Source organism: Porites lutea, chromosome 9 (genome assembly GCF_958299795.1).
Source record: "Porites lutea chromosome 9, jaPorLute2.1, whole genome shotgun sequence".
NCBI lineage: Eukaryota > Metazoa > Cnidaria > Anthozoa > Scleractinia > Poritidae > Porites > Porites lutea.
In genome coordinates, this window is record NC_133209.1 from 15,087,055 (window position 1) to 15,101,518 (window position 14,464).

General features: G+C 38.8%; 2 protein-coding genes and 1 pseudogene across 2 annotated transcripts in view; 2 read left to right on the forward strand and 1 right to left on the reverse strand.

The window, feature by feature from the left end:
• The window catches only part of LOC140947409 (calcium uptake protein 3, mitochondrial-like), a 31,467-nt gene that overhangs the window by 10,448 nt on the left and 6,555 nt on the right, over positions 1–14,464 (reverse strand). The window contains exons 6-11 of the mRNA XM_073396500.1: positions 14,410–14,451; positions 13,752–13,864; positions 13,408–13,447; positions 12,066–12,203; positions 11,670–11,778; positions 2,567–2,656 (exon numbers count right to left, since the gene is read on the reverse strand). Of these exons, the coding sequence (XP_073252601.1) occupies positions 2,567–2,656; positions 11,670–11,778; positions 12,066–12,203; positions 13,408–13,447; positions 13,752–13,864; positions 14,410–14,451 (532 nt within the window). The remainder of the gene's footprint in view (positions 1–2,566; positions 2,657–11,669; positions 11,779–12,065; positions 12,204–13,407; positions 13,448–13,751; positions 13,865–14,409; positions 14,452–14,464) is intronic.
• Positions 538–1,984, forward strand: LOC140947983 (octopamine receptor beta-1R-like; annotated as a pseudogene).
• Positions 6,330–8,251, forward strand: LOC140948686 (melanopsin-B-like). Its single transcript, XM_073397949.1, has one exon. It carries the CDS (start codon positions 6,353–6,355, stop codon positions 7,376–7,378), a length of 1,026 nt encoding a protein of 341 aa, XP_073254050.1. The 5' UTR covers positions 6,330–6,352; the 3' UTR covers positions 7,379–8,251.

The following is a 14,464-nucleotide window of genomic DNA, read 5'->3' on the forward strand; positions in this document are numbered from 1 at the left end:
AAAGTTGTGTTTTATGTAGGAATTTCATCAGCATCTATAAAATAAACAGAACGTTACATGGCCGCTTGGGGATACGAATTTTCTCTTCTCGTGCTGAAAGTATCTCTTACTCGTTCGCTTCGCTCAATCGTGAGAAATACTTTCAGCACCCGAAGATAAAATTCGTATCCCCGCGCAGCCATGTAATATCCTCTATTTCTTTTTTAGGGAAGGAGCCGTTATGTATTTTATTTCATGCCCTGGATAGTCTCGGAGCTACACTTCCCTTTTTCGGACAACACAACCACATATAATAAACAGATTTCCCTGCTAACTTCAGGAAAAGCTGAAAGCAAGAAATTAAAATAAGCGATTTCCGTTTCAGTTTATTGTTTTGCCATAAAAATATTCAAAACAAGAAGTTCTAAATTCTCAAACGCTAACGGCAAGGAAGTCCCAGGGAAACCACCGGACTTATAAGGAATAAGTTCCATCAGTTAATTATTACAACAAGATATGAAAAGAATTTTACAGGGAAAAATTAATGGCAGAGCTACAGTAAAAACACTGTTTTAATTTCAGGGATTTCTATGTACATTTATCGTAAAGGAACTGAAATTGTCTGAAACAGCTTTGACAGCAATTGAGCAATGGCCGAGTACTAATTTAACAGTAATGAAGGAGAAAGGCTACAACAATGGATAAGCGCTGATAAGCCTGGAAAGAAAATTGGTGAAAAAGCGGAATTATAATCCGTAAGGCACCTGTTTCTTTGTGTTATTGACAGTTCGTCAAAGGAAACTTAACAAGATATTTAATGTCAGAATTGCAAACATATAAAGTTACATCATTCTAGAAAAGAAATTATATTTTTAATAAGAAATATGTTCCTTTAGACTCAAATCGTCTCTGTACTAATCGGAGGCGTATTCCTTCGAAAATATTAGAATCGATGGATATAACAAAACAAACTTTTTTAGTTAATGGCGTTTGAGGTCAGATTCGCTGCAAGTAGGGGAAGGTTACAACAACTTTTGAAGCGACACGTTCTTCACCCGTCATGTCTATCTCTAAAGTAGTTGCAACGTTCCAAGCACTTCTTGAATCCACTGGACTTCCAGGTAATCTTCTGCTCATCGCAACAGTCGTCCTGGAAAAAAGATTTCTCGTCATGCGATATGTTCTGCTCGCTAGTCTTGCCGTGTCAGACTTTCTGTGGCTTGCTTTAGTGAACACATTTCGCACTGCAAGCATCTTAGAGGAAAGATGGCTGTTTGGTGAAACAATGTGTTACCTGAATCCATGCCTTTCTCGCTACTTGCACATTAATACAGTCCTTCATCTGGTAGTGGTATCTTATGATCGATACCAAGCGATAGTGAAGTCGCCTTTAACCTACAGTGGAGTTGTTACTTGAAACCGAGTGGCGCTTATAATTCTCATCTGGATAATTCCTATTCCGCTGTCCATCGGCCCTTTTCTCGACTGGGGAAAGTATGTGTACAACCCAGAGGTCTTCTATTGTGAACAAGGGTGGTCAGAGCAGAGTGCTTCGAGTAGATGGAATATGCTATTCTTCTCCATCTTCACATTTGTGGGACCATTCCTAGTCATTATATTGTTAAATCAATCGGTTTACAAGACGGCCAAACGTCAGATAAACGCCTCAAGGATTCAAGGATACTCTGGCGACACTAAACGCCAGCAGCAAGAGACGTCAAGGCGGGTGAGAGAACGGAAAGCGGCTACTGATGTCAGCATAATCATCGCGCCGTTTCTGCTGTGTTTCCTACCTATATGGATAGTGGGAACTTGCCGACAATTTGCTGGAGGTATGGATATTCCATCGGACGTGGTACTAATCACTGCTTGTATCTTCTCCTTCAGCACACTTTGTAATCCGATCATTTATTCCATCCGCAAAAACGACTTCCGTGCTGGAGCCAAGAATGTGCTGCGGCGCTTTACAGTTTGCGCAACAAACAACAATAACACCAAGGTGTAGAAGAGATTGATATTTACGGTAACAAATGATACAGAAACTTTCATTTTGCTTAATCCAGAATCAACTACGGTGGAACCTCGATATAACGAAGGGCCAAGGGACTAGCAAAATTAGTTCGCTATAACGAGGTTTCGTTATATCGAGGTTAATAAAATCGTTCGTTTTACCGAGGACTTCGTTATATAGAGGTTCGTTATATCGAGGTTTCACTGTATCATGGTATTTTATCACCAAATGTAAAACAACAGCTAACCAACACACGTTTCGTTTCTGCAACAGGAGAACTAGTACTAACAAACTATTTCTTGTAGAGTGTATATCTAGTGTAGTATTTGTCGATGAGGAGAGAGCCATCATATCTGTTATCAACAGAAGACAGAGAGTCTGGCTTGTCATGGTGCTCCTGTCCCATTAGTTATTGAGGGGAGAATAATAGGAAAGAGGCCATTTGGAAGACCTCTAGCCTGCGTAGCATGGCGGTTTTGATTGCTAAGTAATAAAGGCGGGCGAGGGCAGAGAAACAACTAAGGAAGGACCTGCCTGTGCGCAGAACACACACACACATAGTATGGGATATCTCACCATCTTTATCGAACAGCTGAAAGACAGTGTGTACCACGTATGGATCTAGTGTCTGACCCGTAGAGATGCAAACAGCTCTCTGGAATTCCTCTGCAAAAAGAACGAAATAAAAAAATAGGGGTGTAAGCTTGTTAATTGTATAGGAAGCTGAGAGAGAAACCAAAGCGACAACGCCCAAAAGGTAAAAAAAAAACCAAAGAAACACTCTGCAGTTAAATGCATGCTTGTACTAATTTGTTGTTTGGTCATATCTGGCCAAAATATCTAAAGAGTAACTTATAGCAACCGCTTTAAACTCGCATTAAACACGACGGAGCACTTAACGCTTTAACATATTTTAACATTGCTCGAAATGATAACCGATCGAAATTGTTCACAGCTGTGATCACACGACGGTATCTTTTCCCTTTTTGGATCCACAGGGCTGGTCAGGGGCGGTCAAGTCGAAAACAGATCAGAAATAGTTTTCTCTATGCTTTAGAAGCCTGTTTGGTTAATTTGGAGTTGTCCTATCAACTATGCATCTGTCCGGAAGACTTAGAGACATTTTTTGTGGTCTCGAAAGTTTTAAGCAGCTTTTTCGTCTCATCTAAAATTGTTAGCAACTCCGATGGGTACGGTTAATGGGTTCCCCTTGAAGTAAAAAGCCGCGGGTAAATACCTGCATTTTTCCAGGTAAGCCTAAACAGGTTCTTACATAAATGGTAATTAGCACAAATTTGGGCTATTTAGCTTCTTAAATAAGTTCTTATTTTCTGAAGAAAAAAATACATTACAGCTGAAAGCGTTTAATGGTACTCAGCTTTTTTCTTACAATTCATAAAATCTACATACCATTACATTGCAGTTGGAGTGATAAGGCAGCTATAACTCCAAAGAGGATCCTGAATGTTGACTTATGTTTTCTGCCCGATTATACAGACTTTTTTTAAATATAGATTTTAGAAAAAAAGAACCTGTTTCAAACTTTTGGTTAAACAGTTTCTTGTATAGAGGACCCAACTGGCAAATTTTTTCCTGTTTGATTTCTCATTAACTGTGCGACAAAATGGAAGATACATTGAGCAAACAAATTAAACAAATTAAACAAACAAATAAGTAAGTAAATAAGTAAGTAAATAAATAAATAAACAAAAATAAAATTACAGGTTGTAATATATCGGGGGCAAGAAAACAAAAAAAGCTTTAATTCACAGGAAACAAGGCAGCCTTGGTGAAGCGTTTTGGTATTCCCCCCCCCCCTCCCCTCCATAACCCTCTATATCAAGAGACCAGTTATTCCATAAGAGCTTAACCAGAAAATGTAAAAGCAATTTTTAACTTCCCCAACCGAAAATCTACTCCTTGTCCAGTTATTTCTAACTGTGTCAAGTTAGCCTGAGGTTAAGCCTTCCGTGTATTTCAAAAGGGGAAAAAATCCTGATCGCAGGTTAGTGTCAAAATGGCACATAACCTGAAGACTAACAGAACAATTTTCTACTTTTAACAAAACCGACGTTCAATGATATCAGTCTTGAACCTGGTTCGATGACTTTCTTAAAGTTCAATCTAGGTTAGACTTCGTAAACCTCAATCTAAGGGCGTTTTCCAAAAGTCAGTACTAGCCGGCCAGACCAGTTAATTTGCCGAAAATCAAAATAAAATATTACTCTTTTCTCGAAATATTTACCTAAAACCAATCAGATCTTGCATACTATTTAGGAATAAAAATTAGTACAGTGGAAACTATTTTAACGGACACTCACGTAAGCGGACAGCTCTTCTTACGCCACTTTCACCAAACCACGTTTCAACTCCCATACAAATTCTGTATTTTTACATTCCCCAAAGCGGACATTTCCCGCGGGCGGCCGCGGACGCTTTCATGGTTTACGAGTTAGATTTTAGCTTTGTTTTTAAGCTCCCGCAAACCTCATTCGCCTCTGAATCTTGTATTTTAATATATCAACTTCATATCGCTGTTCGCCACAATGAATTTATATCAGTTTCAGTGTTTGTTTGTTTGTTTGTTTGTTTGTTTGTTTGTTTTTTTCACATACACGTCCGGTTTCACTTCAAAACACCTCGTGAATTTTATGCTTGTGACTGAACTACAACATTTTCAGAACAACAGAATAGCCAAACAATAACGGACAGTTTTTGGCATTTACAGTGTTTATTTGTCGTTGAGCAAACTCCCGTAAGCGGTGATTTAGTCCGGCCTCACATCTTTAGTGCCTACTTATGAGAACCATTCTCGTAAGCAGCCAGCTCTAGTAACGGACACCTTTTTCGCGCACCGAGGGTGTCCGCTCACGAAAGCTTCCACTGTAGTGGAATTCCCCTTATGACTGGACTGGTCCAGCCAGTTCTGAAAAATGGTAAGCGGTCTAAGTTAGCCGTCGATTGAAGTCTGTCATCATAGGAGCGACTAAACAAAAGCGGGCGACCACGTAGCGGGAGTCCGATCTGTTTAATCCGAGTATGATTGCAGACAGAATTGGACGACACGACGTTCGGTCACCAATTTAGCTTACTGAAACAAAATTTGGGAAAGTAATTCTTGATAATTTCATTTTTTGTTTAAAAAACTCAATTAAGAACGCACGAGAACTTTTTACTAGAAATTTAGAAAAAAAAACCTTTAATTGCAACTGGGGCGCGTGCGATGGCGCATACTATTCTATTACACCGTGTTATTAATGCTCAAATCAGGGCTATCATTAGCCAATCAGATTGGACAATTTTTTTACCTATGATTAGGTTTAAAATTCTAAATAAAAAAATTTCCGTCATTTGATCACATTTTCTATCCTGTGTTATAAGATCTCACTACAAGCTCTACAGGGAAGCTACAGTATCCGCTTACCAAAAAGATAAAATCGCGCTGTTCGATAAAATATACTTGATTAAAACAAATATACAAACAAAAAGAAAAACTTCAGCAAATTACAAAATACCTTCTCTAAAGCGGGCAGATAACCGATTAAGAGAAATCTACCTCTTTTGCTAAAAGCACGGTGAAAAAAAATGTAGGCCCATAAAACGTCACTTCGTTAACAAGAGTCAGTGATTTCATAACATTTTCTAAGGTTTCTTTCGCAAGAACAAATTACTTTCAAAGAAGCCTGATTACTTTGAATTTCATTAAGCCGCTAATTCCTTCTTCGAGAGATATTAAATATAATGGTCCTCTTGAAGGCCTATTTTGAATTTTCATTTTGTTTCCAATTTAGAGTCCACCAAAGGCCGACACCTTTCAAGATGAAAATACTTGTTTCTATGAGAAGTGTAAACAGATCGAAAACATTTTTGCGCAGCATTAATTCTAATCACGAGTAAGGGAGTTCCCTCTTTCCAAATAACTGATCTGTTTACGAAGCAGCATAGAGACTCACTCCAACTAATAAAAAAACTAACATAACACAATTGAATGTATGATGACAAATCAGCAACAAGCAATAGTTTGTCCTTCAAGCGATTAATCATTTAAAATGATGTACGCACCTGTCGATTTTAAAATTAGAAATGCACAATTGTCGTCCCCGAAAGACAAACCCAGATACGTTGCCCATGGTTTCTAAGATGCGGATTTCACACCTATTTCAAAAATGAATAACGAGAAGGTCAACCGAATGATTAAGCATATCACAGGTGCGAGCTATCAGTGTTAAATTAAAAGGAGAAGAAAAGAAAAGAAGTCAATGCGTTCGTCAGCTGGACAGAATGCAGCGAGCATCTAGCAAAGAACGAATGTCTTTCTAGGTTTTACATTCACGAAGTCATCAATTTTTTTTTTCGTCCAAAATGGCAGCGAAAGGACAAGAAGCACTTTCACAAGAGCTTCTAAATCGCCCTAACAATTTACTTATTGTGGAGAGTGGTTTGATGATTGTCATAAACTTTCTGGCTTTCACTGGTAACTTGATGGTCTGTTGGGCCGTGTACCGAAACCACAGGCTTCGTACAATTCCAAACATGTATGTTGTAACCCTGGCCATATCTGACGCTCTTATGGCCGCACTGTGCATGCCGATGTCGACAGTTCTGCTTATAACAGGCGAGTGGCCGTTTAGTGGTGCTGTGTGCCATTTTCAAGGTTTCTTTTGTTTTTTCTTCGCTCTCTACTCATTGCTTCTTATGACTGCAACGGCAGTTAACCGATACTTTCGCGTGGTAAGACCCCATCTGTATCGACGTCACTTCAAGAGGAAGTCGACTGCGTTTTCCATCGTTGTTATAACACTAGTGGCTGGTTTGGGCGCAGGACTCTCATCGATGGCTCAATGGGCTACATTTATTGTTCATTACGGAAAAGTTATCTGTTTCATGGACTTTAAAACACCGCAGATCGATATGGGCTATATGGCCTTTTTGGATCTGTTCTACATCAGCATTCCTATCGGAATAATCACATTTTCGTATTACAAGATTTTTAAAGCAATCAAAGAACACAACCGTGAGATGAACACAAAAAGACAAGTCGGAACCGGTCTGTGCATTAACGTGGAGGAAGTGAGAGTGACTAAGGCGCTTTGCGCATCCGTTTTAGGATTTAGCCTTTGTTGGGGACCTATAGCTACCATTGATATGGTTGACTCTATCACACAACACCGGCTGGGAATCCCAAGACAGGTCTTTATGTTATATATTTACCTTGGATTTGGCAGTTGTTCTATCAACCCTGTGATATATGGTGTTATGAACAGAGCGTTCAGAGCAGAGTTTCTGCGAGTCTTAGCGTTCTGGAGGAAAACCAACAAAGTAGAGCCTTCGCAAACAGCAGAGCCTTCGCAATTGTTTTTACTTCAATCCGTGGCCGTGGCAAAATAATACACTAGAGGACAACAAAAACCTATAAACGAGTTGGATTTGACTTGTTCACGAGATGTTATGAACATATGAAAATTAACTGTCCCAGTTTAACTTTATTACACCAGTGAGATAGCGAACTGGAGTAACATGACTTCTTACATCCGACTCACGGATTTATTCACCCTAATATTCCATATCTTGAACACGGAACGAAAGTATTGTTCGACTGTCAGCACTGATTAAAAAGTCCTCGAGTTCAACAAATATTAAGATTTGATAGCAGATAACTCGACCGTTAAAAAGTTTTCAATTGATAAGAAACTTCACTGATACGCGACAAAGACAAAAGCTAGTATACATAAACACAGCGAGTGAACAACCGCTTTATAATTTACTCTGTATGCACATATCGTATTACATAAGATCAGCTATGGTTAAGCATGTCAGGCTCGTGGCATGAACTGTGTGCGAATTTTCCAACGATTTGGGAAAAACGTTCGTAAAAACAAAATTCCTTCCGTGAAAAATTTACTCCTTCTCAGCGAATAAAGTATCCATTGCCGCGCTCCATATATTAGAACTGCTAGAAACACAGGATGGATAATCCCCGAAAATGAACCTGCCGCGAAAATTTTACGCTAGATGCTAATCTCTAAAATGCCACCTATTACTTTCGCCCTTCAAATAACCAAATAAGAGGAAATTCTTATATATTGTATTCCATCAATAATGTACATTGAATACGGATATAGATAAAAAAATTAGTTAATACAAACACTAATCCTTGCACGAAAGGCGAAAATTTTCCACCATTAAATTTCGACATTTCTACCAGAAAAAGTTTGGAGAGCGCGATAAAGACTTCAATAACTTATGTGGTTACCTAATCGGACAAGGAAATTAAATTAAAAACATAGCTATAAGGTTTTGCCATGTTGATAGTCGATAGCCACCGGTGGATTTAAAAGATTTGGAGACATTTTAGATTAACAGAACCAAGCGTCAAACGATCTAAACATAGCATGAGTGATGTATAATTTATGAAGGGGAATTTAGTTAATAATTAATCAAGTTCAAGTTTGTTTCAGTAAACAGAATCCTATTCAAATCCAACGTAATTTTTTTGTCGTGAAAGGTTTCTTTTTGTACCTAGACAAAGATCGAATCCTTCGAGATTCTTTCGGAGTACGAAGCTGTTCTTTACACAAGCAAAAAGGGTAAACCTTCCCCCTTCCCACTTATTGCTTAACTGGTAGTACGAGGAAACATAAATTAAGTAAGCTTAATCCGACAGCCAAGGGACCATCGCTAAATTCAGGTGCCAGGTGTCCGTTAACAAAATACGCTCCGGTCATTTAGCAGAAACTCAGCATGGAAATAATTATGTGAAAGTTACAGGAACTGTGTCCGCTTACATGCGAGGGTCGTTCAATACAAGTTTTATTGCGTTGGGGAGTTAAGAGAAAGCAGGATGCTTTGGACATAACACACCTCTATAAAACAACGAAAATATTTCAATAAACTGCAAACGTTGTGCGAAGCCACCATAAGAAGGCGTAGAATAAACTGCTGAAGTGGCTCTCGCCAACGCAACGGGATCCACGGCAAGAGCTGATATTTCCAGCTAAGATCTTCAGCAGAGAGAATCCGTAGGTTGATGCAAAAAACAAGCCTTAGAGAGTTTTCTACTACTTTTAACAGGGGCACCCAACGACAGTTTTCGGAAAATATCTGTTCGGAAGACGATTTGAGATCTAGAATTTTCGTAACATTTGCTTTAAAATTTCTTGCTTGCCTGCCTCTCCTAGGATTTTCGAACTTCTAAAAAATGGTATAATTGCCCATTTTTAACGAATTTTAACCCTTAAAAGGTCACCTAGAATTTTCGGGAGCCTTTTTTCTGGCTGAAAATTTCGAGAAGGTAAATTTTGATCCCTATAATTTTCGGATCACTAGACTTTCAGCTAGGAAATCCGAACAGATGAAAAATTTCTAGGGGATAAAAATATGCCTATATCTACCGTTTAAATACTAAAATACGTTTAACAATGCTATGTTTAAGTGGTTTTGAACTATATTCTCGTTGGGTGCCCCTGTTTCAATCGACTACATGGATCAATCATCTGCATGATATTTTTCATCAGTTCTTTAATTGCTCTGTAAACACCTTTCGTGGTTCTATGCTAATGTCCGATGAGCGGGTACAGGAAAAGGAATCCAAGAATAAAAGGAGATACTATTAAGTCAAAGCATTTTAACATGAAACTTCTAAAAATTTTGTACAGATATAGATCACTAGTTAATGTTATATTTTGCTTCATAAGTAACCTTCACAGAAACACCGACAATGTAACAAATTATATAGTTAATGAGATCTCTAATGAAGGTATTAATCTGCAAACTGTCGCTACGGTATAGGCAATTTCAAGGATAATACTGGCGGCGTAAGTCGTTTATGCAGGTTACTTAAGACAAATTAAAAAGACTATATATAGGAAATGTAGCACTACAGTGACTGTAAGGTTTTCCACGGTCTTGTCAACAATTCTATGAAACAAACATGATAAATAAACTTTTTTCAAACAGAACGTTTTAAGGCACATGTCGAGTCAAGCCGAAAAAAATCTTTTGAAGACAACCGATTCATGAACAAACAACATTCTATTGTTTACACACATAACATTTTGACCTGAATGTTTTGCCAGTGGTCGAAGAAGATCGAACGTAAAGACAGCAGCGATTCATTGTTCAACATTACATGGTAATTATTAATTCCAAACTAGTAATCACTGGGATTAACTTATATGCAAAGTCTAACGAAACTTAAGAAGTAGCACTGATTAGTATAAACGCCAAAGTTAACTGATAACATAGAAGAGCCGGCTGAATTACGAAAACGCTGAAAAAGTTTGAGTAAAACACAAACTGTTACTGTTAGTTTTATCAGCTGAAGTGAAAAGGTAAACTGGCCGCCACAACTGAAAATTTACAAGCAACTTAGATTTCGATCGCCAGCCTTCGTCAGTGATAGCGAATCCGCTGATGTTAAAAACTTTAACAGGAACAACATTTCGGAAAACTTGTGGTGCCAAAATTGTCGCATGGGAAATTGATATTACATTTATACATATTTCTACGCCGTGTAAGTCTGCGTTCAGTTTATTTCATTATCTATGTAAATTATTATTCATCTTGTGTATCAGCACCTGCAATCGGGACAATTGCATTTTCATTCTGTAACGTTGTCGGAATTACCAAGAGCCAGAATAAGGTTAAATCAAGCTTTCCAGGCTGTCTGTTTTTTTTTTTTAAGAATACAGCAAAAAACCCTTAAGTCAAGTCTGGTCCTTGCTGGGACCTCGGATCTAAAAGGCCTCTAACTAAAAACGAGAACAGCTGTAACCACAAGAACAATGCTTATTACATCAGCGTTCGATTTAGCTTCGGAAAAAAAAAATGGAAGTCCATTGAGTGCCGTGAAAAGGAAAGGAAGTAATAGAGAAGACAAGTCGTTACGTTACGTTGCCATGGTAGCAAAATTTCTGGGCTGAGTTGCTCAAAGCATGGTTAGCTTTAACCATTGGTTAAGCAGTATCAAAACCAATACGCTGTCAAGGTATTAAACGCTGGTTAACGCTAACCATGCTTCGAGCAACTGGGCCCACTGGATGATAAAAAACCGAAAATGTCACTTAAAACTGTTTCAGACTCCTTCATCGATCTCGTTCAGTTTCAATTAATTTGTCAAATGTTGGCTAAATTTTCTGGGGTTAAATCCGAAAGGACCGTATGTAAGTTTAGAAAAAGAAAAAAAAAATGTGTTGTGTTCACCTAGTTTATGAGGCCGACGCGGGAAATTAGGAAGTTTCACGTCGTAGTCGTGCTATGATGGCTCAGAAATGTACAAAAAAACATGACGCACGTGCAAAGTTGTTATTTTACTATTCTAAACCTATTGCTTTTTTGCCGTTCTCGTTGCCGTCGCTGTCGTCGTTGCTTAAGCTCCCTATTGTTGTGATCCAATAATTTCGCTACCATGGTAACATGATGTCACACTTCTCCTTTCTATTACTTTGGCCAATAAAAATCAAATAAACCAATTACGTCACACGTAGTGGTTGCCCAGCGCGAGAAAACGCCAGGTGAACAAGTCATGATTGGTTTAATTTGAACGTCTGATTGGCTAAGAAAATGGCCCGCTATTTGTCAGTTAGTTGCAGAGAGTACTGAGCAAGCTGAAAAGCAAAGCAACTGCGAAATTACAAGAGACACTAAACTAAAAATTGCTGTTTTACGTGACATGCCCTACCTTGCGTTACTGCCTGCCCTGCGATTGAATATATCCTCATGGCCAAAGCGAAATCTTCCAAATTGTTTAAAAACATTCCGAAATTTAAAAACTGCTCCAGAGTAATGCCCTGTGTCAAAAAATATAAATTTAAAGACTCTTGCTGAGGTTACAGAATATAGAAATTCTACATCTATACAAAATATAAGAACGAACAGACGTTATGTTTTGGTGCAAATAATGAAAAGTGAACCACATTCAATTCTACGGCCATGAAAGCTATAGATGTATTTTGCGACAGTATCTTTACAACAAATTCTATGCAACAATAAAATATCAAAGAAGACCATGACAAACTAGATATGTGATTTTTTTCTGCTTTTTCCCATAGAGTGGATCTAAATATCGCTCTCTCACCTTTCTCTGTTTGAGCCTCTTACAGAGTCTATTCAAGTATTTCTGTACTTGCTCCTCTTCCAAAGAAGTGTTTCTGAGTAATAAACGAGCAAAGCTATCTTCGGGTATGGTAGGCATTCCCCTTGAATACTCCATAAAGTAGAGCAAAGTTAAGGATTTTAAGATACAGACTTTGCCCTTCATGTAAGCCTTTTAAAAGTACAGCGCACTGTGTTGCCGGTAGCACTGAGAGAGATGACCGAGTACAGGTTAAGGCGCCAATTGAACGAGTGAAAGAACGCTATAGACCTGAAATTTTAGCGAGCGACAGACACCACCGCGCATCGCGCGTACTCCCTTACTTAACTTACGGGTTGTTAGGTTCATGGTGCGCGCGACATGGAACTTAATGTGTTTTCCAACAATTTTAAGACCGATGCCATAAGTTACGTTTTATATCTGCGCCGCTGAACATTAGATGTTTACTGCACAAACAGGATAAAGAGATTTGAGAAAAGTTAAACGGTGTGATAACCAAACCCTGAAGGTCTTTCCATTTAACGTAAGACGCAAAGGCTGCCACAGGCCCAAGATAAATACCGAACGTTTTAAGAATACGTTTGTAAATAGATTAGTTTTTAAATACGACCTTTTATGATAATTCTATGTTTAGAGATATGTATAATTATTTTTTATCATTTTAAATATTTTTGTATCTCTTTGTTCTATTGTATTCAACTGAACTTTTTAATCCTTTTTCCGATGACATTAGATATATATTTTTATTTATTATTTATTAAAAACATGAAAGCAGGCAAATTTTAAGGACAGACAGCTGTGAAAAATGGACAGCGGGCCATGTATTCTCAGGGGAATAATAGCCTGCAAACAAGCTCTACCTTTCAGGAGATCTCAAGAGAAGTCACGCGTGTGCGGCACGCGAAAGGGGACGCGAAAACAAGAGGCACTTTCTCTCTCGCTTAACACTTCGCATGCCACAAGAAATGAAGAACTAGGGCTGGGAGAGTGTAGGATGTAATAACAGAGGCGATTTGATGCAAAAGTCGGGCGTGTGTTTCACGTTGCACACCACAAGTGACACTCTTGTTGTTTTTGTTTTCCAAGCGCTAGTTCTTTCGGTCATTGATGTTCTATTCCTGGGAGAAATGAGGGAGAATTTTTTTGGCAAACAAACATTTCAGAGGCTCCGTCAATTGAAAGGAGTTGCGGATTCTTCGCCACTTTAAAATAACATCAAAATCAAACGATTGTTAGCCTCCAGTGCAGACTAAACGTGTTAGTGGGGCGGAATAGACTTGGGAACACGAACGACTTGCGCGCGTATTACTAAAAAAAAGGATATTTCCATTTCGAAGACTTCTAATTGAAGATCTTGCATAAACCTGCGGAATAGAATAAATTACTTTCTATTGGAGCAAGAAACGTCCACCAGATCAAAGTCAAACTAACATCCTTTTTGTTTTTCAAACTTTTGTAGGAATGCTCTTATCAACACGCCTGAAAAACCTTAATCAAAAGCGGATTTAGGGGGGAGACCGAGGGGGCCACCCCACCTACCCCAAAACTGAAGGTATTTTTAACAAACGTTCGAATGCTCGAAGCATCACGCAATTCAAGGAGTGACCTTCTAAGAAGATCAAAAAGCGGATTCTTAAAATCTGATTAACTTCTAGTTCAATCACATACTTCATGAACTGCTTGAAAGTAATTGTCCCAGTTCCTCTGGAGCCAAAAAAGTGCATTGTAAGCGTTGTCTTGGTTAAGAAATCATCTTCATCCTTGCCACTTTCACGCAAAGCCTGAAAGAATGATTAAAAAATTCGGTATGCCCTTGAAAACAGCAATCTCTCAGTTATGTAAGTGCATGCAGGTAGCTTGCTAGAGGGCTCTGTTTACTGGACAACGGCCTGCACATGAAACGACAGCCTCGTCCCCAGGCTTCCGAGGCCAGTTCGAACGCGATAACGAGTGACGTCACATCCAAACTTGCCCAGTACGACTGGGAACGAGGTTGATAAAACGCGCCAGTAGCACTGTAGGCACGTTTTTTTCCGGAGAGCTGATGCGATGCGCGCGATACTCCTGAAAGTGATAGACCCTATATCTTACACCGTTACAGCGGATCGATCACTAGGGAGTTTTAGCTACGACGACGGCGACGGCAACGAGAACGCCAAAAAGACAATGGGTTTATTAAACAAAAAAACAAGTTTGCACGTACATCACGCTGTTTTGTACGTAAAAAAATGGGGTGAAAACTCCCAAGCTGAGTGTGCATGCACTGAAAAACAGTCACCCTTCTCAAAATAAACTCAGTTTCCATTCTGATCTTTCTTAATCTTACCATTGATTTTGCAGAAGACTTTTTATTGACCATATCTGCAAGCTATAAAGGAAAG

Bases quoted from the DNA above. Each gene is read 5' to 3' on its own strand.
- LOC140948686 (XM_073397949.1), top strand. From the start codon at position 6,353: ATGGCAGCGAAAGGACAAGAAGCACTTTCACAAGAGCTTCTAAATCGC.